This window comes from Alternaria arborescens, assembly GCF_004154835.1.
Source record: "Alternaria arborescens strain FERA 675 chromosome Unknown contig_9, whole genome shotgun sequence".
Classification (NCBI taxonomy): domain Eukaryota; kingdom Fungi; phylum Ascomycota; class Dothideomycetes; order Pleosporales; family Pleosporaceae; genus Alternaria; species Alternaria arborescens.
Window position 1 is genome coordinate 173520 of NW_021167864.1, and position 24488 is coordinate 198007.

Here is a 24488-nt window from a genome sequence, read left to right on the forward strand (position 1 = left end):
TTACACGGCTCAGATTGAGTCGCGAAAGTCCTGCAACGCTTACAACTTATCGTTGCCTGCTCTTCACTGCCACGCGAACTCCTAGAAATCGACTACAATATGCTCGGTCATCCCAGCACCAACGCTGCTTCGCTCATCAGCCTGGATGCTACCTCAAAAGTGGCGTCTGAGGCGGCCAAGTTCACCTTGCTCGCACAAACCACTACCACGATGTTGTTATCCAAACAAACTCAGGCGACGCAAGCCTCGCCTCCTCTATCCTCCATTGCGAGGACCCTGACCCAATACTTCTTCGGCGAAATCACACTCCCTTCCTACCTCCAGCCATATGGACATCTACTGCTGGGTTTCATAGGAGGTGCAGCTGCAGCGACAGCTCTGTACAGCTTCCTACAACGTAACAAAGATGACCGCAGAAAGATTCAACTGGTCGTCTTCCATGTCGTGCGTGTTCTGCAAAGCCTCCCCAACCTGAAAGAGCGCATGCAGACGCCAGAGAAACTTCTTGCTACGATCAGCGAAGAGGTCAACTATATGATCGGCGTTCATCTAACTCAATCGGAGGGCGCTGCCACTATATCGCAGGTCAAGCGCAAGGTTGAGACGGATTTTAATGCACGTCTGCAGAAAGAGGAGATTATGAAGAAGCGGAGGATGTACAGTGCAGCGGTCGAAGACGAAGATGACGCACTGTTCGATCGTCCTGGGGAGACCGATGTACAGGTTACTGAGGCGCACGTTGTTGGCGACGTACTGGGGGTTGTCGTTCAGTCGCCTTCCCCTTCAATTGAACGCAATGGAAACACGTCTCAGGAGCTGGACTTATCCCATGAGGAGGACCTGGACCTGGACCTGGATATGACCATGCCTGATTACGACAGTCTCGATCAAGCCCAAGTGCCGTTTTCGTACAAAAAGCCAGCAAATGAGCGGTCGCTACCCACATCACCTGGCTCCGACGACGACTCGAACGAGTCTTCACCTGTTCTAGCTACATGGCCTTCAAACCCAACCCCTCGCCGTAGTCGTGGTGATGCGTATGACATCCATGCTACACCTGCTTCACAACCATCAAGGCTTGCCTGTCCTCGTGGCAACGTCATCTCATATGAGGAAGACTCAAAGTCAACTCTCCAACCATCGAACTTCACACCTCGACGCGACCAAGTGTCCTCATTCGAACACACAGACACGCCACGACCGAAGATCGCTCGGAAGGCCAACGATGGTCCTGGCAAAGACAATCACAACATCTACTCTTCTCCTGCTTTCCAAAAGGAAAACCCACCTGTTGATGAAGCGCCTTCGACATATACTACCACGAAGGATATTCCTGATCGTCATAAGAAGCCACGCGCACAAAGCCGCCCCAAGACAGCCGTGAAGCCCCGAAGCACAACTTCACTCCATCGGCCACCCAGCACGTTAGCCGTGAAGACGGAAGGCGCTGTTGATGGGACTTGGCTCTTCCCTATACGAGAAGGTCTATCACCACATGTGAGCCCTGCGGTAGACACCACACAGTATCGTGTTGCAGAGAGTCGCAAACTTCACAAGAATCTTGAAGGAGAAAGAGAAGGCCGCCGCCGCTTCAAGAAATGGATTCCAACGGATGTGCCAGTGCAGGAGTCTGATGAAGAGAAAATCTCGAACACGGTACGAAAAGAAGAGAAGCTCGAGCAACCAGCCCGAGGCGGAGTTGATGAGACTCTCCAGCAAGCTCTTGACTTGCAAGCCAGTGCGGAGGGCTCGACGAAGAGTCTTGAGCAAGAGTATGCCAAAGGATCCGAGGAGGAGAAAGTGGATGTTGGTGACACTCTGCCCGATTTTATATCAATCCACTCAGATAGCGACGAGGATGGTGAGGGATTCATTGCATCTTCTCCGCCCGGACCCGCAGACTCATCACCATTTCATGAAGACGTAGCACTACCGTCTAGTCCTTCTCCCTTACCCACGACAGCTCCTTCACCAGCAGTCCGCCAAGCCTATTTACCGCCTGTAGCTAAGTCTTCTACACCGGATTCGGCATCATCACACGACTTCCCAGTACTTGTTGCCGGCTCGTCACCTAAAAGGGTGATTAGAAGCGCGGCTCCAAGCCCACCAGAAATCCCTAGAGGTAGCCCTTCGGAAGCGACACAGCCACTCGAAGCGCCGCAGACACAAGTAGAGTTCAAGACTCCGAGGGCGGGTCGTCCTAAGAACGTGACGAGGGCGCCTGCCAGGTTGAAGACTTCACAGACGCCTGGGACACGGAAGAGCGCGAGGGTTGCAGCGCGGGCTCAGGCGGAGGGAAAGTAGATGTTGGATGTTTGGGAGGGCTACTGGGTACGGGTTGAAGTGTTTACCAAGTGCTCAGACGCATTGGTATACTTAAATTTGTTTATTGGATGTTGCCATTGCAATATCTTATTACTTTCCAGTACTCATGCATTCATCCTTCGCCTGAAGTGGGTTTTCGCTACCCGCAGGAAGCTGATAATTGACTGAGTGCAATAATTACATCCGAGCTGCACTATCTGCCCCAGGTACAACGTCTCTCCAATTCGGGTTGTAAAGTAACTCCAACAAACGCAAACCCTTTCCTGCAGTACCTCGTCTTCTGAACATTCTTGAAGGCACTGCAGAATTTGTGCAAGTACCCACTGGGTAACAAAGTCCACTTCCACAGCATAACGGGTCACACACACTACTAGCAGCGCAGTCCGCATCTGTGTTGCATGATGGATAGTCGCTGCAACGACCTTGGAGACCAGCAATATTGGCGCAGATAGGCCTTTTGTCGCTTCCGAAGCAGAAGCAACCAGAAGTTCCAGAGCAAGATTGCAGGTCGGCACCGCAAACGAAAAGCTGGTCGCATGTAGGGACTGGTGGCGGCACGCAAGAGGTGATCGTAGAAGTAACCGTGGTAGTAGTCATGGTGGGTATAGTGGTGGTTGTGGCTGGTGTAGGCAAATTCAAGCAGCTGCATGCTGAAGAAATTTGTGAGCAAGCGAAGCCTGGTAGAGGAGCGCCACCACAATTCTGGATTCCAGGCAGGTTGGCTTTGGATGGAGATGCATTGCTCACTGCTGTGGTTGGAAAGGCCTCGCGCTTCTTAACGGCTGTTGGAGCTGGGCATGCGGTTGATGTAATCGTAGTCGTTACGATACTAGCCTAGCAGAGGTCAGATCAAGTTTAGGCTTATGTTTAGATGATGCGATAACCCAAGTGTTCAAAACTCAAACATTGTCTCCTTGACCTTGGAACATATTTTACTTACTTGGTACTGGCCGTCGTCGATGTAGATGTGGTCTGAACCGTAGTTGTAGCAATATGCAAGACACTGCTACAGTATTTGCTAGCCCCTGGTGCGATTTTGAGTGCTTTGACAACCAGATCGATAGCCTTGCAGTTCACTACACGGTTCTCAGGTCTGCGGGAGCCGCAGCCACGACAGAAGCCAAAAGAAGATTCTTGAGAAGCATTTTCGTTGAGATGATAGCTGAAGTGAAGGAAGTTGTAGGATACATTTACGCACACCGAGTGGTTCTTTATACACGACAAACACCCTTCTCTTTTCCCCTACAGACCACTTGATCTGCTCAGAACATGTCTTCGACGACTTCAGCTCTGGCTATCGCCAGCCTCGCTACGCTAATGCAGAGGATATTCATCTAGATGTGTTGTTCTTGCAGTGAGTAGGGATATATCACACACTAGCGTCATGAGGTTGGATAGCCAGAGCTGAAGACTTCCAGAAGGCGGCTAAGGCCGAGACTGTGTACCTAATCGGGAAGATCGTTCTGGTAGTTTCTCTCTTAAGCTTGTGATGTCCCTTGACATTAGTGTTGACGAATTGGTCCAAGGGAGACGATCTTTACTGCAAACATACATAGGTCTATCGAGAGGCGTTCCGGACTAGGCGCTCCGCGGGAGAACTATGATCGGTGAAGGCTTGATCTGATCTCAACAGTGGAGGTGTGTCTTTGAGTGTGCTGGAGGCCTGAAGTTGGTAGGGCAATACCCAGGTAGTCATTGGTGACTTTCGTTTCCCCGCATCCCGACCCAGACGTTCCAGCCGGAAGCCTTCTGCGTGGCAGAATTTTAGAACATTGGTTCATGGTATTCCCTAACCATAGCGTGTGAGTTTCTAAGACATCTATGATGAAGGCAAATCAGCTCGTGTCACACTGACGGCTTCACGACGAAGGGTATGCATGCACATAACGGTGTAAAATACGATATGTTCATCATTTCAGTCCAGATTTGGACATCTACTTCCCACCGTTCTCCAAATGCTCCCTAATCTCCTTCTCTTCGTCTCTGGCCAACACACCCCCATTCGTCGGCTGCACAGCCACAACAGAGCTCCTCCTCCTCTCTGCATCGTGCGCCTGCTCTGTATCCGCATAATCAATGAGCAGCTCGCCCTTCTTTCCGTACCGATGTGGCAAGTCGTGCGCAATGCCAACGACGTTGAATGGACCCGTTGCCTTGTGGAAGATCTCGTCCATCTCCTCGAGGGAGCGGTACGCAGTTTCCGGGAAGAAGAAGTATACGGAGGGCACCATTGCGGCGTTAATAACGGCGAAGATGATGTAGGTCTGGTAGCCGATGTTTGCAAATGCAGGAGGAGTGATCATGACGACGAGGAAGTTGAATATCCAGTTGGCGGTGGTGGAAATGGCGTTTGCAGGCGCACGAATGGACAGGGGTGTAATCTCTGCGGGATACAACCATGTCATGCCTAGCCAGCCAATGGCGAAGAAGGAGTTGAAGACGAAGAGGAAGACGGTGGCGAGCAGACCCAAGCTCGTGTTACCAATGTTGCTGGTTGCGCCTGCTAGGACAGCCATGGACATTGACATGCCGGCCGCACCGAACATCATCAAAGAGCGACGTCCAAACTTCTCGATTGTGAAAATGGCAATCCAACTCGCCATCCAGTATTCAGTACCGTTGCATGCGGATAAGAGGCGACTGAGGAAGGGCGAGAGACCGATGGAGTTTTCGAAAATGGTTGCGGCGTAGTAGGTGACTAGGTTGATACCCGAGATCTGTGACTTCGGTCAGTTACTGCTGCATATCGCTTCTGCGCTGACAAAACTTACTTGTTGGAACATCTGGTTGACATACGCCAACACTGTGCGGTGGAAGTTGCGGTTCTTGTTCATCTTGAAACAATCTCGGAAACCACCTCGCGACATTTCCAGAGTGACGTCCTTGACAGCCTGGAACTCCTCTTGGATTCTCTTGTCATCCTGAGGCAGATCGCTCAATGCAGCCAATACCTCCAAAGCCTCCGCCTCTCGGCCCTTGAGAACCAGCCAACGTGGACTCTCAGGAAGACCGGGGATCATGACGAGAATGAACAGGGCCAGAATAATCTGGAAAGCAATCGGGAAGCGCCAGGCGATGCTGCTCGGTTCGAGGAAAGAGAACCCCAGGTCGAGCCAGTAGCTAAGCATGACACCGAAGACAATCATCGATCCTTCAATCATGACCATTTGACCTCTGCGATGCGGTTTCGATGTTTCAGACTGCCATGTGGGAACTGTACTCGTGTTCATGCCGTTTCCGAAACCAGTGATCCATCGTCCGACAATAAGTTGTGCAAGACCGTAAGATGATGTTTGGAGGATGGCTCCTACAATCATGATGGCGCTGCCGATGAAGATTGTCTTCTTGCGTCCGAGCATGTTGCCGAGCCAGATGGTTGCTACGGCGCCGAAGAAGCAGCCGAGTGTGTAGGCACCGACCGTGATGGCCTGGATGGTTGCAGCATGGCTTGTCGAACTGCCTGGCGGTGGGTTGACGCTGTCGATTTCGGGAAAGTATCTGATGAATGAGCCCAGGGTGAGCAAACCACCCATTACACCTTGATCTATTCAAATGTTAGGTCGTGTATTGTTAGTGCATGGCGCAGGCGCTTACCATAACCGAAGAGTGCGAAATCTGTGCCTGCAATAATAGCAATGGCAATGTTGAGCTTAGTGCCCCGGAGGCCGTAGAACTTGCCCATGTTGTATAGTAATACCAGTAACCAGTACGCGTGTTGCGTTGTGACAGATCAAAGGGACGTCGCAAACAAACAACGACAGAGGCCAGCTCGCTTCCCAAACTCGTGGCGAGGTTTGCGATACGATGAGGTATGACAGCAGGCGCGACGACGCTCTCTTTATGAAATGTCGCGTCTCTACTGCCACCAATGTAACAGTAGAGTCCGACCTCAGTCCCCCATCCCAGCAAATAACGCCGAACCGCGCTGCCCTACCGGCGTCATCCCCACAGTTTGCTTCGACGATGACGTTTGGTCTGGAGCCGCTGATGATCCCAACCCCGTGGAGTTTGGCGTGCGGAGAAAGACACACTACACGATCGCACGGGGATACCAGGGTGCGGTCATGTCATTGGTTGCCTTCACTCCGCATTAGCACTGTCCGCCCAGCAGCGCACTCAAGTCACCCCAGTTGACTCGTTTGACACGAATTGCCCACCGGGATTACTAGATTAGGCTGTCCCGGCGCATTATGATGTCGGCAATGGGAGGAAAAGTTCGCGAGGCGGTGTTTCGCGCCGCGGCGTTGTCCTTGCTAGCTCTGGGGTCAAGCATCGCGAAGCCCCGGGTTAGTCCGATGCTTCGGCGCACGTAAGAAATTGCTTGGGCGGCTTGCCAAAAAGCGTAGTTCCGCCTGTTAGCCCTCATAGTGACAACTGCCTAAAGAACCTCGTGTCGAAGCAGCGGGAAGCCCTTATACCCAGGTACCTGGTGGTGGTGAGGTAGGTTTGCCGCTCACAGGTCGAAACAGCCTGCGGGATTATTGATCATCAGGGACAGGGTGCGCCAGCCACGCGACAAGACCAAGTTTTCTCGGATCGGAACAAGACTGTGGAGCCGATGGCTTGGAGGGAGGCTTCTTTGTGGAGAACGCGTGATTGAAGCTGCGCTGGGTTGCATATGAGATCCTTTCAATACCTTCCTAACACGCACATGGAGTAACACTAACCGCAAGCAACCATGTGACATCGCGATTCTGTTTCAAATGCCGCGATATTTTCTATCGAATGCCGCTAACGTTATCGTCGGTGTCTCTTTCACATGCACCAGACTGGGGCGATGATGCAAGCAGTTTTCTACTTCACGATACACGCTCAAAACCTGTTCAATATAAAGCGACGATACAGCGACGCAGAGTCATGCCAAACCAATTGTCTTTAAGTTGTGACTAGCAATTCCACCAGGAAAACTGCCCGGGCAACGCCTTGACACCTAAGGTCCCCAGGCCGTACGCTCGGTCTCCACCATCTCGTCAATCGCCGACCCTGCAAAACGAACCGGTCTGATCACCCCGTTCAGGTCGGAGGTTGAAGGCGTTGTCCTGGGCGTCTGTAGATACTGGTTGGATACAGCTCTGACAGGAATAGTGGCAAGCTGTGCCGAATCATCTCCTGCAGAAGATGGAGCAGCAGCAGCAGCGGCCACAATAGAGATCGTTCCACGTCCAATCACCTGTGTTCGCTTTCTCTTCCATTCAGCTACGATCATGTTTGCCCTAGTATCGTTTCGCTTCCAACGAGCCATCTGTTTGACCCTTCTAGTGGCCATGCCAATACTAGCGGTCACTGGCTCGACCATGCCCATACCAACGTAACACTCGACCTCCCACACAGGCCTAGACCTGTTGTCTAAAAGTCCCAGGGTTTCGTCATCTTGCTCCGTTGTATCATAGATGGGTCGCTTGAGAGGGTCAGTGGACGCTTCTACGAACTCACCATATTCTTCATCGTCCGGCTTTGCAGTCTCGGTCTGATTGGCGTCTAATGTAGTAGAAGGTTCGTCCAACGGATTTACAGATGCCTCTAGCTCAATAGAAGAATTGGACTGTGAAACAGAAGATGCATGATCATTACCCCAAGCGTTCTGTACAGATTCAGCTTCACTGACCGCATCCACGTCTACCACATCACCCGCCCAAAGATCGGATTGAGTCGGCATCGAAATGTTCATGTCAGTTGATATGTCAGTTGATCGGAGACCTGCACGTTCAGAGACAGAGAAAGAAGTCCTTCTTGAATATCGTAGTATTCAATTTCACTTTGTGGGTCATCATGAAAACAGGCAACATTGTGTTTGTTGTGCCGTGGTCTCACGAGCCTCCGAAGTGATTCTAGATGAAGCATCGTATGAAGAAATGGTATCAGACCGAGAATCGCTAGAACGTGCGCCTCTGGCGCGAAGACGAAACGCTTTTCCTGAGGCATTGGAACGTGAACTCCACATCCCATCGATGAACGCCAATAGTGTAACCATGCTAAAGGTATTATACGCGCATAGCTTCTCTCGCAGCAGGCTCTCTCTCCATCTCGTACTCGATCTCGCGTCTCGGGCCCTTTGAATCCTTTGATGGCTTCTTCTTGGGCTTTGGAGGCGGGCCAGCAGGACGCTTACGCTTGAGGTTCGCCAGCGTCTTCTTAAGAGCCTCTGTGTCTTCGTCTTCAGATGCCTCTTCGTCCTCGTCTTCTTCGCTACCGCTCTCATCGTCTTCGTCACCTGAGCCTTCGTCTGGACTCTGGCCACCTATCCAGTCTTCGAAGTCCTCCAAGTCGTCGTCAGATTCGCCTTCTATGTCGCTCACATATTCGACTTCACCGACACCGTTCTCCATCTCGTACTCATTCTCTTCCTCTTCATCTTCGATACCCTCATCCAGGTCCTCGTCACCCTTGAGCTGGCCTTCTTTTTGTAGACCGTTCATAACACGCTTCCAGACATTTGGTTCGACGTTGATCCTGCGCTCGAGTTAGCCTCGATCTCATATGACAAGTGAGTCAAGTCTTGGTGTTGTGACGGTGCTCATTAAAAAATTAGAGTGTTGTTGTTGTTTTTAGTCCTCATCGTAGGACTCAGGGTTAAAAAGCAAAAATAATCATGGCAGCTGTGGGGGAAGAAGGGGTGTAAACTTACGGTCGATCACCATATGCGCCACTGCGCAGACGGTCAATGAGGACTCGCTCAATGGCGCGCTCAACCTTGGCAGCTGCAAGAGCCTTTCGCTCTCGGCCTTCCTCTCGTCGGCGAACCTTGGGCGCCAGTCTAGGAACCAGGCGTTCTCCTAGGCGCTCTTCTTCCTTGGCCAACTTCCTTATCCTTATGTTGACCTGGGTCAGACGTGTCAAGCGCTGCTTGTTCTTGTGCTTGAGGAACTTGGGGAAGTATGCAAGATGTTGGTCGACAAGCTCGAGGGCTTGGCCGTAGTTCTTGGGTAGCTTTATCTTTTCCCACCATTGCGACGGAAGATGGGCGCGTTCGATCGCTTTGATATACAGGTATAGATCTCCGGTCGCAGGATCTGAGCGAATCGTGGCATATCGTGAGTTGGCGAGAGGGCACGACTGCTTGGAGCAGTAACCCGATACGTTGTGTTCATTCCTGCAGAACGTCTGGTCCTTTGTGGTCTTGAGTTCTGAGTGCAAAAGGTTAGCGTTGATTGACATATACATGCTGCCATGTGGGAATACTGACTGAAGCTGCAAAAGTCAGTTCCAATGACGGACCATACAAGGTCATCTGAAGCCATGGCGGCGTAAGAATTCTTTCAGCCTCGCTGCAAAACAAGTGAGATGCTTGGCGACGGTAGTTCTGTGACTGGAGGCGAAAATAGCAAAAGGACTTTGGAGGGGAGTGAGGTTTTCGCTGTTGCGCGAAAGGAACAGGTGTTGTCGTGAGAAGGTAGACAGGCGACGATCTCAAGAAATTATTATCTTAGCGTGTGCACGGGCCACTGCGGAGGTGCAGCGGAGCTATCACGGCATCCTTAATTCCAACACAACCATGATGTAGAACCTCAGCTTGCGGAATGAGAGCCATTGTCTCATCCCTTCGTCGCAATGCTCTTAGTCAATTGAGAGCACCCAAGCTGCCGGTCTCCTGTCTTACGCGAACCACATGGCCGCAATGTGGACCCCACCATGCTGTTCAGCGCATCTTGAAAGCTCCCAACGAGCGCCTATACCATACCAGCCATGAGGAACCAACCATCTATGCCCTGTCTACTGCCAATGGACGCGCAGCCATTGCTGTAATTCGCGTTTCAGGGTCAGCATGTAGACAAGTCCGACTCGCGTCTCCACACACTATCGCAATGTTAACGCCTTTTAGATATATAAAGGACTATGTCCCTCCACGTCCTTCCCAAAACCTCGATACGCGACCTTGCGCAAGTTGTATGCACCTGGATTACCTCCTTCACTTACAACGATACTAGACTCCGGTGCTCTGGTACTCTACTTCCCCGCACCCAACACAGTGACTGGAGAAGATGTCCTTGAATTGCACGTACATGGAGGTCCAGCCATTGTACGCGCAGTCTTGGCAGCCATACCAGAATGCGCAAAGGCATCAGAAGGTCTCGAGTCGATGCGCAAGCAGATTCGGTACGCAGAGCCTGGAGAGTTCACTAGACGTGCCTTCGCCAACAACCGGATGGACCTTCCCCAGATTGAGTCGCTGGGAGAAACACTGTCAGCTTCGACGGAACAGCAGCGCACTATCTCTGTAAGGGGTACCAACTCTTCGCTAGCCCTACGATATGAGCATTGGCGCATGTTGCTGCTGCAGGCACGAGGCGAGCTGGAGGCCTTGATTGACTTCTCGGAAGATCAGCACTTTGACGAATCACCCGCTGTCCTATGCGCCAATGTCGCAGCCCAAGTCCGCGCCCTGCAGGTGCAAATGGAGCTGCACATTGCGAACGCTGTTCGTGGAGAATTGTTGCGCAATGGCATCAGTGTTGCGCTCCTTGGGGCGCCCAACGCAGGCAAGAGCAGCTTGTTGAACCGCATTGTTGGAAGGGATGCCGCTATCGTCTCCCAAGAAGCCGGAACAACACGGGATGTGGTTGAGATAGGGCTAGATCTTGGTGGATGGCTTGTCAAGATTGGAGACATGGCCGGTTTACGTCGGCCAGGTGTCGCAGGTGCGGATATCGTTGGGCCTGTGGAACAGGAAGGTATCAGGCGCGCGAAGCAACGAGCGCTGGAGTCAGACGTTCTGATCGTCGTCCAAGACGCCACAGCCGAGATGGATCCCGAGGTTATGGAGACGGCAAAGCAGTGTGTTGACATCGGCATCCAAGTCATTGTTGCTCTCAACAAATGCGATCAACTCCACACATTCCAACTCTCGCGGACGGCATGGGAGGAGAAGATTCACTCTGCGCTGCGCCTTCCCAACGACCGCCTATGCTTCATTTCCTGCAGGTCACCCATGACACCTTCAGACACATGGAAGAGCGACAACATTTCAACATTCCTTACCACTTTGCAGGACACCTTCAAATTTATGACAGCCGCGTTGGTTCCCGACTCAGATCCTGACCCAAGCATCTGGCAAGAGTCATTAGGCGCGACTGAGCGTCAACGTATTCTTCTCTCCGAATGTCTCAACCACCTCTCCGCCTTCATCACGACCGTTGCCAACCCCTCGGCAGATTCAACCAGATCCGGTGAAGACGAACCAGGCGAGGCCGACGAGGTCGACATTGTAGTCGCCGCAGAGTGCCTTCGCTCTGCCGCCGACGCTTTGGCCCGCATCACTGGCCGGGGTGATAGCGGCGACGTTGAAGAAGTATTGGGGGTCGTTTTCGAAAAGTAAGTTACCCAATCCAATTTCTCGCGTATCCTCGTGTTGTGTCATGTTCTGGAAGCCCTCGTAAGGCGTTCTGTACTTTGGCCCCATCCAGGTCAGACGGCAGCCTCCGAAAGGGGGCTAAGCGGGCTTTGCTGGGGAAAGCCACAACGCTTATAGTACGGGCGCGTCTGTGCAGTATCGATTGTTGCACGGGGCGTAACTTTCCCCATGGTGCCTGCCGGCTTACGTGGAGCTGCGGTTGCAAAGAACACGTGACGAATATCTGGCTAACATCAAATTCCTGTAGATTCTGTGTTGGCAAGTAGGGAGCACGTTTTCCGATATCAGTGGCCATCTGTGAAATCTACTGTCATTACGATAATCTATTGTATTGCGTGGCAAGGGATATCGCCAGGACGTCAAAACTCTATCGCGGAAAGAGCAGCAGTTATCCATTCTACAACCAGACCAGCTGGTCTCTTAAAGACACCCAAAACTCCACAAAACACCTGATCTAGAGTCGAGAGATAATGATGTTGGTTGAAAAGAAAAGCAAAAAGAAACGTGAAATCTACTACGCCTAAACACCAAATGACTCCGTCTCTAGATTCAATACCCCTGTTGCGTTACCGATTCCGTTACCCAGTCGCTCAACGAAGAGCTTATCTCATCTTATCCAACGCCTCAGAATGCCGTATAACATACATATTCCCATGATTCCGTAATTCGTATCCATATGTCAAAAAACTCCGTCGCTTGCTGATGCCGAGTGAAGATGGGAAGTTAAAGAAGAAGAAGAAGAGGCTGGCAAAGAAACAAAGAAAGAAAAGATGGTGGTACAAGACAGGAAAGGAGAAGTGATGGTACAGTGATGAAGGAAGTATGGAGACAAGAGAAGAAAGATATGACCGAACCCTAGGAAATAGACAATGGCCTCCATCGTTCAAGACGTCGCTCGCGAAGTGTTTGTGCGGCGGGTTGTGGGTAGTAGCGAGGCGGGATGGCGTGAGGCGTAGTCATACTGAACCACGCCGCCATGATGCTGATAGATGTTTCGGATTGCGGGAGCAGCCGCTGAGCTTAGTTGTAGCCTCCGCGGCCCATGTTGGAAGATTCTTCCTGAGGAGTTGGTGGTGACATTGTTCTTGTGTAGTCTGTTTGTTCGGCTTTGTTGTTTGTTGACTTGTGGGGTCTTTCAAAGTTGTGCTTGGTCTTTGACGTTGGTACAAATGCTCGGATCTTAGTTGTATCCACCGCGACCCATTGGGGTAGTGTCTTGAATGTTGTGTAGTTGAGGGTGTGTAGTCTCAGAATGAAACAATACTGATGACGACCAAGACAATGTACGTAGAGGATATACAAGGAAGTCGCTGATGAAACAATGGGATAATGGTAGAAGACGGAAGAAGCAGGTGAGAATGGATGCTGGATGACTGAAACTTTGACTCAAAGGGAAGAAGCGACTCGACTTATATGAAACAAGAGGCCGACAAAGACACCAGAAAATGCAAGAAAGCAGACTAGGAAAGGTAAGAGGAAAAGGGCGTTCGGGTGTTGTGACTGAGTTGATCCGACTGTTCTTGCCTGCTTTCCAATGGTCCAGGCATCCAAACCGTCTTTATACCGCACAGTTCACCTACCTGTTCTCCTCTACACCACCAACCACAATGGCGGGAACTGGTGGCGGAGGTACCCTGGTGCACGCCACGAACAAGGCATCTAGTCATCATTTTCCTGTTACTCGCCGGACGACTGCGCAGCATGCGAAGCGTTTTGCTTGGGTAGACAGGAATAAGTTTCAGGGTCTGTGGGTGGGTGCGTTGGTGCTAGGGTGCGTGGGAATGCGTGGCAGTGAGGGGGGTGGACCTGTGCCCACGGGTGGGAACTGGAGCCGCAATGCAATGCACGAGCTAGGGTGGATAAGATGGGCGTGCGCGGCTGATAGACATCCTTGTTGCTGATTACATGGAATCGTGCGGAATCGTGCAACAGCATCCCCCATTGGTGAGTCGATGGGTATACCGATTGCAAAGCAGAGAGAAATGCCGTCCCTCGTGGACATCTGGACAGTGACCGGACGAGCGAGGTGTTGACGACGCAGCATTTCTGCCTACCGCTACGTATCCCCCCATGCGTCGTGACCACACGTCTTCTCCTCACCACTAACAACACCCCACGCTGTTACGATCGGAACGTGTGGAGCCCTCGCCAGCGTACTTTCTCGACAAGCGCGGGACGATTTGCCATTGGTTGGTTATTCGTAACGCACGATACAGTCATACAACATCATCGCGGCAAGCATGTTTCCCTACACCAGATAGCGTACCTGCGCAGTGTCCAGACACCAAGAAATCGCATTAACCTTTGCGAGGCAATTCATCCTTTCCCGTAGCTCGCGCTTTTGGGCGACTTGCAGTTTCGAGTCAATTATCGCATCGTCCGATAGTTACTCATCCATCGCGTCACCATCTATCGACGATTGCTGTGCTGCGTCTCGCTTCGTCGGGGCCGTTTTCCGTGGATACTCGGCGAGGGCAATGCTGGGCGTGCGACACGAGTACTCGCAAGCCATGTGCAAAAGAGCGAACTACTTCTGGGCAACGTTGCAACGTGCCGTTCCAGATTTGGGAGGCCGCGCCATGGCCTTGGGTCGTCTGAAGCAGCGAATAGGGTTGCTTAAGTGGCCGAGAGAGCTGTTTCGAGACCACCGGGGGATACAGTGCATGGCGGAGCGTTTGAGCCTTACCCGCCCATATGCCTGCTGCTTCAAACTGGTGGACTCTGCTACCCATGCCCGACCGTTGGTGCCCGGACATTGGGAATGATCCTGGTTTAGGAACTTTCACACATGCACCAGTCGCGAGACGTGCAGTCCGATCGTGACGGAAATCCGGTACATCTAGCGCACAATGTCCAGCTGCGATGCACCCCAAGACCCACTTGTTGCGAGAATGCGCAGTCGCTATGTTTTAAATAGGCTTAGCTACCGTTGTCATACTCCAGCTTGGCCAGAAGCCTGTCCCAGAAGGTACATGAAGATGCAGGAACAAAGTTCACTTGCTGCTGTATGTGGGCTGAAGACGAGGGCTGTACGCACTAGGACTGTGAGGTCACATTACTAGTCCGCACCTGCGGGACGCACTCGCCTGCTCTTTATCGTGACTGGCTGTTCCGAATATGTCGACCTTCACTACTTGCACGCACGGGACAATGGGCATCGCAACCATGTCGAAACTCGGACGGCGACATACGCCTCGAAGCTTGACAACGCCTCAATGCGCACTGTCCGGATACCGGTACGCCCTATCGTCACGTTCCCATACCGTTCAGAGCAAAAGAAGTAAGACTTGGCCAATACGACTTGCATAGATGCTCACGTTTGTTCGGCTTCCCAGTCAATTCGGCATCGGGAGAAGCGCCACGTTTTTTGTGACGGAAGGATGCCCACGAGCGAGCCAGCATCACGGCATCCCGACAAACTGGACAGGAGGATTTGCAGCAACACAACAGCGAAAACCCCTGAGGCTATCTATGGACTCCGATTACGATCGGTACCCAGCGCAATGGAAACAGGCGATACAACTTTGTCGAACTAGGAAATTACGCGATACAGGAACACAAGGCTAACCAGTAGGCATATTCGATCGTACAGCATAGGTGCAGTATCGCTGTCGACTGTGGAGCCAGGCAATTGGTGCGTTCCTCGAAAACGGAGAATGCGACGCTGAAGGACGACGCCGGCAGTAGCTTTCACAATACAATACGACGCATCCACACCACCAGCATTGCACACATCGCCGAGGTTCGTCTTTCACATGAAGGTACACACATCACCGACCCGAAAGCTCTACGCGCCCACCTCGCAGCATATCAACTTGGATCGACAAACGGCTGCAAGAATATCTGCAGCTTCGCTTTCCTTATACACAGCCCCAAAAATAGGACCCCAAACCATACCAATCTGCCATCCTTCAAACAAGCGCGACAAGCGCTTGTAGGGCTGACTGAGCCTTAACGTCAGCGCATTCACCCGATTTGGTATCTCCGCGTTGTTGTTCAGCTGAGCTCGCTCATTGGCCAGACTTGCAGTAGTACAGATGTATTTTGGGACATATGTCAGCTGCAAGATATCTGCCTATCTAGGACTTATTTGGCAAGATTCAAGTCATATGAAGAGCGGATTGGGGTTATTTTGGGGTCTGAACATTACCCAACTGGGTAGTCACATGTGGATTAGGAAGCCATGTGTACTCGGTGTTTGGAATAATAGATCAGTCCATCAGCCTAGGTATAGGGCCCACTAACGCCCTCGGACGTAGATTTATGACCGCGTCTGCCTACCTGGATTCAACGTAACAATCATCGTCAGACAACTACATCCCCGACGGCTAGATACAATAGCCCGACGCACATCACTAGCCACGCCACAGCCTCACCTATAATGCCTTCTGACACATCACTCGGATTCTAGGCTACGAGGCTCGTCGCCGATCATGTCTTTCATACCCGAGACTGAAATGAGTACGCTTCCGCCTTCCGAGTAGTTGCACGATGACGCCTACGGGATCTGCAATGCCACAACACGCGTGCCGCAAGGCTAGGGACGAGAGATATAGTTCCTTAGAACGTAGGACAACATCTATAATCTTGCCAGGTACCCTGTGTAGCATGCTACCTGGCTTACCGTTCTAGGTTTCATGCACTGCCTGACCGATATCAGTCGTCCGATACGCACGACAAGGCATCAGGAGTCATTGATGCAGTTTCGACTCATGGTCCATATTCAGACCGCAAATTAGACACTTTGCCAAGGTTTGTATCGATTTCTAATATGTCAGTATTAGCAATCGTGATGTTGGCTCGGAGCGACCGACCCGCACTTGACGTGCAGCCTCGTGCTCTCGGGTAAGGCTGACCGATCGGCATTCGATCTACAACTATTCTACTGAATGCAGAACGAGGCTGACCACACCTCAATAATGTGGGATATGCGGGCAGCAGCTTTAGATTCACGACGACGACGTTGGTAATGCACGAATGTCAAGATACGTAATCTCTTTGCTGCTTCTCGGAGAGACCGAGAATGAGTCACGTTCGTCGCGGTATCATTCCCACGAATCGGAAATAAAGCTATAATATGCACAAGAGAACGCAACTTGTAGAACATTCATGTGGATGAACAGAGATGAAAGAGAAACTAGTCTAGTCATGATTCGTCAACCTGCCTTTACCCATTTCGAGCTGTCGGGAAACGTTCTACTTTCCTGTCCCGGTTGTGGGAAAACGACGCTCTACCTTGTTATCGAACTTGCCGGTCTTGCTCAGCAGCCTCCTTGCACTCTGGATCCTCGAAAGAAAGGACTTTGATTTAGGCCGCTGGCTAGCATCAGAATCGAGACACATCTCAAGATATGTACGCAACTCGGATGTGTATTCAGCAAATCCTGGATGACTATTTTGATACAAGAAGCCCGCAGTGAAGATATCATCATAGGGACGGTTCGTCATACAATACATAAGCGAAATGACTAATCCAATCTGATACATGTCAGCCGCTTCGGTTGGTAGAGCGCCTTCTGGAGGCTCATAATCACCAGATATAGCCGGTAGACTCCACCAGGGTTTGGGTTGTGCTGCCATTTCGCTGTCGGTGACGGAGCAGCCGAAATCTGCGAGTTTGATGCGTACTGGGTAGTCATATGGTGACTGGTTGGAACAACCCTCGAACTCGTATGGTAAGGTCGGTATGGCGAGAGTACAAAGTATGTTGGATGCAATTATGTCACGGTGAGAAACGGCATCCCACGTACCAGGTGGAGCGTTGTCAGGTCCATGGTGGAGGTACTTCACCGCGGAAACGAGGGATTCGAAGACTTGCCATACAAAATCTTCGGGTATGAGCTCTTCGTTTTGGTTGCAGCGCGTGATGACATCTAATAAGGTTTTCTTGTCACAGTATTCCGTTACTAGGTAGGGCGTAGCGTGGCGCTCCGTAACTGTGCATGGTAGATGCGCGTTGAAGAAAGAGATTATGTTATAATGGGATAGGCGGCGTAGAATGCCAATCTCTCGACTCGAACGACCGGGATCTAGGGCTTCTGAGGTTAGGAGCTTCATAATACATTTTTCGCCATTCAGTTTATCGAGGACGAAGAGAATGCCCTGGTTACACGAACCCTTGACTTCTGTAAGTTGAGACGTGATGACCCACCGACCACCAACGGTTTGTCCAACAGCGAATTTGTCGCCAGTGTATTCCTTGTTCTGGAACTGCAGTAGCCATCTTTTAGCATTTTCACGATCATCCCATGTTTTTGGTGGTTTGTTGTTGAAAACCAGTCGTATGAAATTTGCGAGACCGGGAACATCTGCAGGATCGCCCTCCGAAACTCTGAGGTCTGCATGATCAAAGAATTTAGCAACTTCATCATCATCATCATCATTCGTTGGAACCTTATAGATCTTCCGAAAGTGACGAAGAGTAAGCTGATCGGGTTGGTCGAGCGAGGGGTCTTCTCTGATGTGGAATTCGGCAAGGCCTAGCATGGTTTCGCAGAATGCTGAAGATTCGTCTTCGTGAGCCCCCGCGCCGATGTCTTTTCGGTTGCACTCTTGGATACCATCGCAGCCTGTGGCGTTTCCGTCTATAGACATTCCTTCCAGGCGTCTTATCAGAAAGCGAATGTATTCAGGTAGATGACTACGTGGTACACGGGCTTGTTCGAGGCAGATGGAATATTCGCGGTGCTGCTGCCAGATCTTATACAAAATGCTTCTGGACACCGTGTATGTACTCTGATGTGTGTTGTTAATTCACTTAGATGAATAACAGTAACACGATGCTGAGTGTCGTTATGGTGAGCGTTCTAGCGTTCGATTCTGACCTGTGCTCGATCACCGTAGACTTTTAGTACATGTCGTCAGAGTGGTCTGTAATAACACTACGTGCTGGGAGGATGTCTAATCACTCATGACCTCTTGTTCTATTTCTCTTCATTCATCATCAAGAAGAACGTTCATCATACACCTTTTGCATTAGCACAGCATATCGTCTGTATTCTTCAATATGACATCAAAGGTAATCACTACCAGAACAAGGAATATCCGTAAGGATGTTGCAACTAAACCATTCGACGAGATCATAGTAGAAGTCGAAGACGGCATATCTCACCTAACAATGTTTGGCCAGGACGACCTTAAACCCGCACCAAAACGATCATGAAAAGCCCAGAGAGTTGTGATTATATAAGTGAGTTTGAGATCTTCTGCGCCGAAGCTGATATTGGTTAGCCGGACGCCAAAGATCGCAATTCAGTTCGGCAATGTCTTCAACTATCCGATCGCCAGACTGCGCGATTTCGGCTGCGCAATGCGGCAATTGAAAATAGAGACGATAGTCCACGAGAGTTATCATTAGTCAAAAGAAATGCCATTCTTAGATAAGGAGTGCGAGCGATCAGAAGATTAGTATACCACATAAGCCGCCGGCGTATACCAGATCAGGTTGCTTATGTGCTGTGTAATACAGAACATAGTGAGTTCCTCTAGTTTCGACGAAGAGGCGATAAAGCCAGTGAAATTCGATACTTCAAGCTCCTTGCACTACTTGAGTGAGCTACGCCACCTCATCGACAGGTACGTGGATGGAGATGACCAACGAAGTCGGCTCGTGGTGGATATGCAGTGGATGAGATGACGTGAGTTGACAGACCGTTTGTCAAAGCCTAGAGAACGTGCAGAAGAGCACTATTGAAGCGATTATTTCGAAGAGACAGCTCAGGTGCTTAACATCTCAGGGATGGTTTTCGACAGCAAGTACCCGATGAATGATTGCATGTTATCTTGCATAACCAAGTTCTAGCTCTCACCGCCTCAGGCTTGGACCTTGTACACCCCATCACTCCCTCTTAAATCTGGCCTTGCTTGCCTAATTCCACTTCTTGGACGATCAGAACGGTGTTCAGTAACTTCGGCGACCTTGTGTTTGCACCAAGGCCGAACTACCACCGAGCCAAGGATGCACTGTTTGATAGGACATCATCCGTCGCATGGTACACGATACTTCCAATTTGATGTGTACAACAAGTGTCTTGGAGTACGCGCGTATGTGGATAGTTACGCGTCCATCAGCATAACTTCCGTGTGGGTCAGGCGGGCCGTGTGGGTCTACCCCCGGAGTCAGGCCAGCGGTCCGTGGAAGGATTAAATCCTACGTTGTTATGAAACCTTGAAACTAATGAATGACGATTCTGTGTCTTCTCGATAATCTACTGGAGTACAGGGTGTTCAATAGCGACCGGCGTGTTCCGTCATTGTTGCGATGTCACAACTGGTGATCTCGAAAAACACAACGTACAGAATCGCGACATTCGTCGGGCACCCAGAAGAAGGAAGGATTAGAGCAACAACCATCTTTGTTAGATCTGAACATGCTCGGATACCGCCTCGCGGGGCAGCTGGGGCCACATGGAGATAGGATCGTGGTTGCGAGGGAGCATAGATTGCGCCAGCGATGCCTTCATAGGTGGCCTGAGAGGGGCCAGTAACTCTCAGCTCGAGTCATATCACTGGCTTCAGCGCGTGGTACTCCTCCGATTTCCGACGCGTAGAGGCGAATGCATACTCTTCATTGCCGTCCGATGATCGGATCTCATCGAAAAGCTACCAACTCGCCCCTTCCCCTACCATCCTTCCCTCCCAACTTTTTCGCTTCGCGAAGATTGTATACGGTGTAGCCCTGCAGCTCTGTCAATTCCATCAACGAGACGTAGCTGTTTTGGTTCCGGGACGCCTTGTTATCGGCGATCGCAATCACACGTACAAAAGCCTCCATAAGTGAGTGGAACATCGTCGGTATAGAGCCCGCCGCGAGGCTGGGGCTAAGGATCGACTACCCGCCGCTAGCGCCGCCACCCGTGCGGTACAACCTCGGGAATCATTGACAGCTCTCCATTCCTTCATTAGTTGTTGCGATTCAGTCCGCAGCATCGAATTTGCCGTTGCTTGGTCTGTAACAAAAACATCAGGTATCTGTACATGGTGGAGTGACTGCTGAATTCAATATGTGCCCATAGCATTCGTCCACAGAATCATCTTCAATGATTATAGTGTTGCGCAGGAGATCCAAGTACATTGCCGCTGATGAGCAGTTACAGCCCCAATGTCGTACACAAGGGTATGATGCTATCGTTATCATCATCTTGCTGGGACTTGCAAGATTAGGCGCTCTGTCTGTGACGCCTCGATGTGGAATCTACCATCAAGCGAACACCTTCATGGACGCGATCAGCAAATATTGAAGGTGAAGAGATACCCTACAGTAGCTAAAGGTCAAGATAGCTACAGCAGGATAACTTTCTTTGTGCTCTTTCCGGCAGTGACTTGTTGATCCGCCTGGTCCACTGTCACTTCAACTCCACCACTGGAAGCCTTACGATACTGGCAGCGACCTTCCGCACGGAAGACGCCTTAGGCCACCAAGTATTTGACCCCCCTTCAACGTAGTGCAACAACTCTAAGAGACTCCGCTGCTGCTTGCCTGAAGACGTCGGGGTGCTGATCGCAAGTCTTCGCATCGTGGAAGCATCTGCGCTCTTGATTCTCGAAATTACACCAATACAGCATGGTACGGCAGGCCTGCGAAATGTATAAGTATCAGCCTTTTCTCTCTTCGAATGCTCATCATCCAACACAACTTACAAACGTCCAACACATCATCACTCCACTTCCACTTCCACTCCAAACACTTTGTCAGTGTGTCTCTCCAGCCCCTCTGGCTCTTGCCTATAGCTGATTCGATGTCTCAGAACTCCAAAATGCAATTCACTCTTGCCTCCGTCATGGTCATTGCTGCCGCTCTCGCTCCGGCAGTCAGCGCTTTCTCCGTTACCGTAAGTCTCTCTTTCAAAACTTCGATAGCTCCTCTTCTTTGAGCATAACCTCTGCTGATTTGATATTCTTATCTAGAACTGTGAGACCGGGCAATACAAGAACTACGGCGCAAACGGAAACAGTGGCTGCAAGGGTTTCACCACTGGCAACAGGGTTGCCTACGACAGCAACAAGGGTCTCACCCTAAGGGTCTTTGGATCGACTGACTGCCAGGGTGATGCTATCAAGGAGATCTGTAAGTCTCTATGTACCAAAGCGATACAAAACATATACTGACTCTGGAACTCCTTTGTAGCTCAGCAGAACACTTGTGTCGACGTTGGCTTCAACGGACTGTCCGTCGAGGTCTTCTAGATCTGGAGAAGCGACTCTACTAGCGAGAGTGAAGGGAGTATCATGTTTCCAGATAGGGAAGAGACTCGGAGGCGACGCTATCCAACATAGCCTAGTCATCCGCCGTGTATTTTAGTATCCGGACTGCTATAGAATGGTCATTCATTTATTTACATATTCGCCCTAGTCTTTCCAGTGGTCCCTTTCGACAGACGTTTCTTTGCTTCTACTTTGGCTTCCACAGCCTGGCTTCGATGCGGTGACTTCCGACGAGCAGACTGCGAACAGAACTTACATCCACGTTGTCAGCTAACAGTTGTTCCATCTCTCCACCGCTCATTGTGCGAAAGTGCTGGAACATTCTTGAGGTTGCGCTTTACTGATCAAGGACTCCACAAGCCATGCAACGCAAGTGACGCACTCAGGCCAGAGCTGCATGGCTCAGTTGTTACGCGACTGCCTAGACCGCTTGATCAATGGATACCGCCATTCAATACAACACGCCATCGCAATAGCTAGTCGTTTGGTGTTGGGAGCTTGTGGTCTTGCGCTGGAGTGTTGTTTTGCGAATGCATGCTAGCAGTCTAGACTTTCGTTGGCGTTCATTCGAGGCGATCACAAAAGCCGGTGCACATGCCTAGGTGTCTTTGATGTCTGAATTGTGAATAAGACATCTTGATGGAAATTGTCGTAGCTGGCAGGCACATGACAATCGCATCATTATCGGGCCGATACGGTAGGTTCCTGAAGGATCTGTGACACGGGAATAACACTTAACGTTAACACAAGGCGCTGCCCAGGGCCATTTCCTGACCCCACAAACAGCTCATTCATCGAATAGCCTAACTCGATCTCCAGGCACCCCAATAAAAGGCCGATCTAGACCTGTGTTTCGCCTACATCTGCCGAGCTATCGCTGCCGAGCCTAGCTTGTAGCGTACCTCGATGACGTTATTATGGATCGTTCTCGGACGAGTCCGTGGTCGTCATTGTTTAGCAACTATTCCATATAACCGCTTAGAAATGCAAAAAAGTTGAAGCACTAACACATTACTTATAGACCTTTGTTGATCGCGCATTCAATCTCAGCATATTCACCAACACACATCTTGCAAACCTTGATTTCATTTACTCACGACATCTCTTTTTTGTTAGATACCCATTCAAATTTCAGCAAACATGGCACCGCGACGATACGAAGCAGAGAAGGTAGACCCCGCGCCATTGGGCAAGCCTCTCGACTTTGCTTTCTCCAAGAAGACTGCTCAGAACCGATTTCTCAAGGGTGCTATGACCGAGCGCCTATCATCATGGGATCCCCAAAACCTCGAAGCTCGTGGTGTCCCGTCCAAGAACCTAGTCAACGTTTACCGACGATGGGGTGAGGGTGAATTCGGTGTCATCCTGACCGGTAACATCATGATCGAGTACGACCACCTAGAAGCTGCCGGCAACCCCATCATTCCTCGTGGCTCAAAGTACGAGGGTGAGCGGTTCGAGATGTTCAAGGAACTTGCAACTCAGTCGAAGAAGCACGGTTCTTTGATTGTTGGACAAGTCAGCCACCCTGGTCGCCAGGTAGCCGACAATATCCAGAAGAATCCCATCTCCGCATCCGATGTACAGTTGGAAGGCAACGTTATGGGCATGACTTTTGCTAAGCCCCGCGCCGCAACCGACGAGGACATCAAGAACGTCATTGAAGGTTTCGCTCACGCAGCTGAGTACCTAGAGAAGGCTGGATACGACGGTATTCAACTCCACGGTGCTCACGGTTACCTGCTTGCGCAGTTCCTTTCCCCAACAACCAACAAGCGCACCGACAAGTACGGCGGATCCCTCGAGAACCGTGCCCGCATCGTCACCGAGATCGGCCAGGAAGTACGCAAGCGCACATCATCCAACTTCGTGCTTGGCATCAAGTTGAACTCCGTTGAGTTCCAAGACAAGGGTTTCGACACGGAGGAGGCTGCGACTTTGTGCAAGTTGCTTGAGGACAACAGCTTCGACTTCGTCGAGCTGTCTGGTGGTACATACGAGAAGCTTGCTTTCGGTCACCAGCGCGAGTCAACTAAGAAGCGAGAAGCTTTCTTCCTCGAATTCGCCGAGAAGATCACACCCTCGCTCTCCAAGACCAAAACCTACATTACTGGTGGCTTGAAGAGTGCTGCCGCCATGGTGGACGCATTGAAAACTGTCGACGGTGTCGGACTTGCCCGCCCAGTGTGCTTGGAGCCCGAATTGCCTCGCCAGATCATCAACGGCGAGGTTCATGCTGCGATCGACCAATTGACCGACGACAACGACTTCGGTATGACCAACGTCGCGGCTGGCACACAAATCAGGCAATTGGGCAAGGACCACCAGCCTATTGACCTGAGTGACGAGAAGAACTTTGAGGCGTTCAAGAAGGACATGGGTACTTGGGCCCAAGGCTTCTCAGACGACAAGACCGGAAGCAAGTACGGATACGTCGACATCGAGAGTGTTCAGCCCACTCCTTACGGCTCCGCTGCACCTGCCTCATAAACGTAGGTTGCATCAATAATGTGTAAATAAATAGATGAAATAAAAACGAACTGAACGACCAAGATCAATAAGTTGCTGTGTCCATTGCAAGTCAAACACCCAAGTCCACTACTAGCAGTCC

General features: G+C 50.9%; 9 protein-coding genes across 9 annotated transcripts; 4 read left to right on the plus strand and 5 right to left on the minus strand.

Annotated features, from left to right (window-relative positions):
- Window positions 1-99: 99 nt before the first annotated feature.
- Window positions 100-2304, plus strand: AA0111_g4726 (hypothetical protein; the record flags this gene model as incomplete). The annotated part of the gene is made up of 1 exon (XM_028650760.1): window positions 100-2304. One exon carries the CDS (start codon window positions 100-102, stop codon window positions 2302-2304), a length of 2205 nt encoding a protein of 734 aa, XP_028507720.1.
- A 198-nt stretch (window positions 2305-2502) lies between these two features.
- Window positions 2503-3470, minus strand: AA0111_g4727 (hypothetical protein; the record flags this gene model as incomplete). Its single annotated transcript, XM_028650761.1, has 3 exons — window positions 2503-3154; window positions 3266-3343; window positions 3406-3470. 3 exons carry the CDS (start codon window positions 3468-3470, stop codon window positions 2503-2505), a joined length of 795 nt encoding a protein of 264 aa, XP_028507719.1.
- Window positions 3471-4259: 789 nt separating this feature from the next.
- AA0111_g4728 (Sugar transporter) lies at window positions 4260-6007 on the minus strand (the record flags this gene model as incomplete). The annotated part of the gene is made up of 3 exons (XM_028650762.1): window positions 4260-5042; window positions 5097-5869; window positions 5920-6007. 3 exons carry the CDS (start codon window positions 6005-6007, stop codon window positions 4260-4262), a joined length of 1644 nt encoding a protein of 547 aa, XP_028507718.1.
- Window positions 6008-7255: 1248 nt separating this feature from the next.
- AA0111_g4729 (hypothetical protein) lies at window positions 7256-7993 on the minus strand (the record flags this gene model as incomplete). Its single annotated transcript, XM_028650763.1, has 1 exon — window positions 7256-7993. The coding sequence occupies one exon, from the start codon at window positions 7991-7993 to the stop codon at window positions 7256-7258; it is 738 nt and encodes a 245-aa protein (XP_028507717.1).
- Window positions 7994-8306: 313 nt separating this feature from the next.
- Window positions 8307-9563, minus strand: AA0111_g4730 (hypothetical protein; the record flags this gene model as incomplete). The annotated part of the gene is made up of 3 exons (XM_028650765.1): window positions 8307-8775; window positions 8951-9449; window positions 9509-9563. 3 exons carry the CDS (start codon window positions 9561-9563, stop codon window positions 8307-8309), a joined length of 1023 nt encoding a protein of 340 aa, XP_028507522.1.
- A 279-nt stretch (window positions 9564-9842) lies between these two features.
- Window positions 9843-11638, plus strand: AA0111_g4731 (hypothetical protein; the record flags this gene model as incomplete). The annotated part of the gene is made up of 2 exons (XM_028650766.1): window positions 9843-10064; window positions 10145-11638. 2 exons carry the CDS (start codon window positions 9843-9845, stop codon window positions 11636-11638), a joined length of 1716 nt encoding a protein of 571 aa, XP_028507523.1.
- A 5232-nt stretch (window positions 11639-16870) lies between these two features.
- AA0111_g4732 (hypothetical protein) lies at window positions 16871-18160 on the minus strand (the record flags this gene model as incomplete). The annotated part of the gene is made up of 1 exon (XM_028650767.1): window positions 16871-18160. One exon carries the CDS (start codon window positions 18158-18160, stop codon window positions 16871-16873), a length of 1290 nt encoding a protein of 429 aa, XP_028507524.1.
- Window positions 18161-21429: 3269 nt separating this feature from the next.
- AA0111_g4733 (hypothetical protein) lies at window positions 21430-21859 on the plus strand (the record flags this gene model as incomplete). Its single annotated transcript, XM_028650768.1, has 3 exons — window positions 21430-21504; window positions 21581-21740; window positions 21801-21859. The coding sequence occupies 3 exons, from the start codon at window positions 21430-21432 to the stop codon at window positions 21857-21859; spliced, it is 294 nt and encodes a 97-aa protein (XP_028507525.1).
- A 1158-nt stretch (window positions 21860-23017) lies between these two features.
- AA0111_g4734 (hypothetical protein) lies at window positions 23018-24367 on the plus strand (the record flags this gene model as incomplete). Its single annotated transcript, XM_028650769.1, has 1 exon — window positions 23018-24367. The coding sequence occupies one exon, from the start codon at window positions 23018-23020 to the stop codon at window positions 24365-24367; it is 1350 nt and encodes a 449-aa protein (XP_028507526.1).
- Between the last annotated feature and the right edge of the window lie 121 nt (window positions 24368-24488).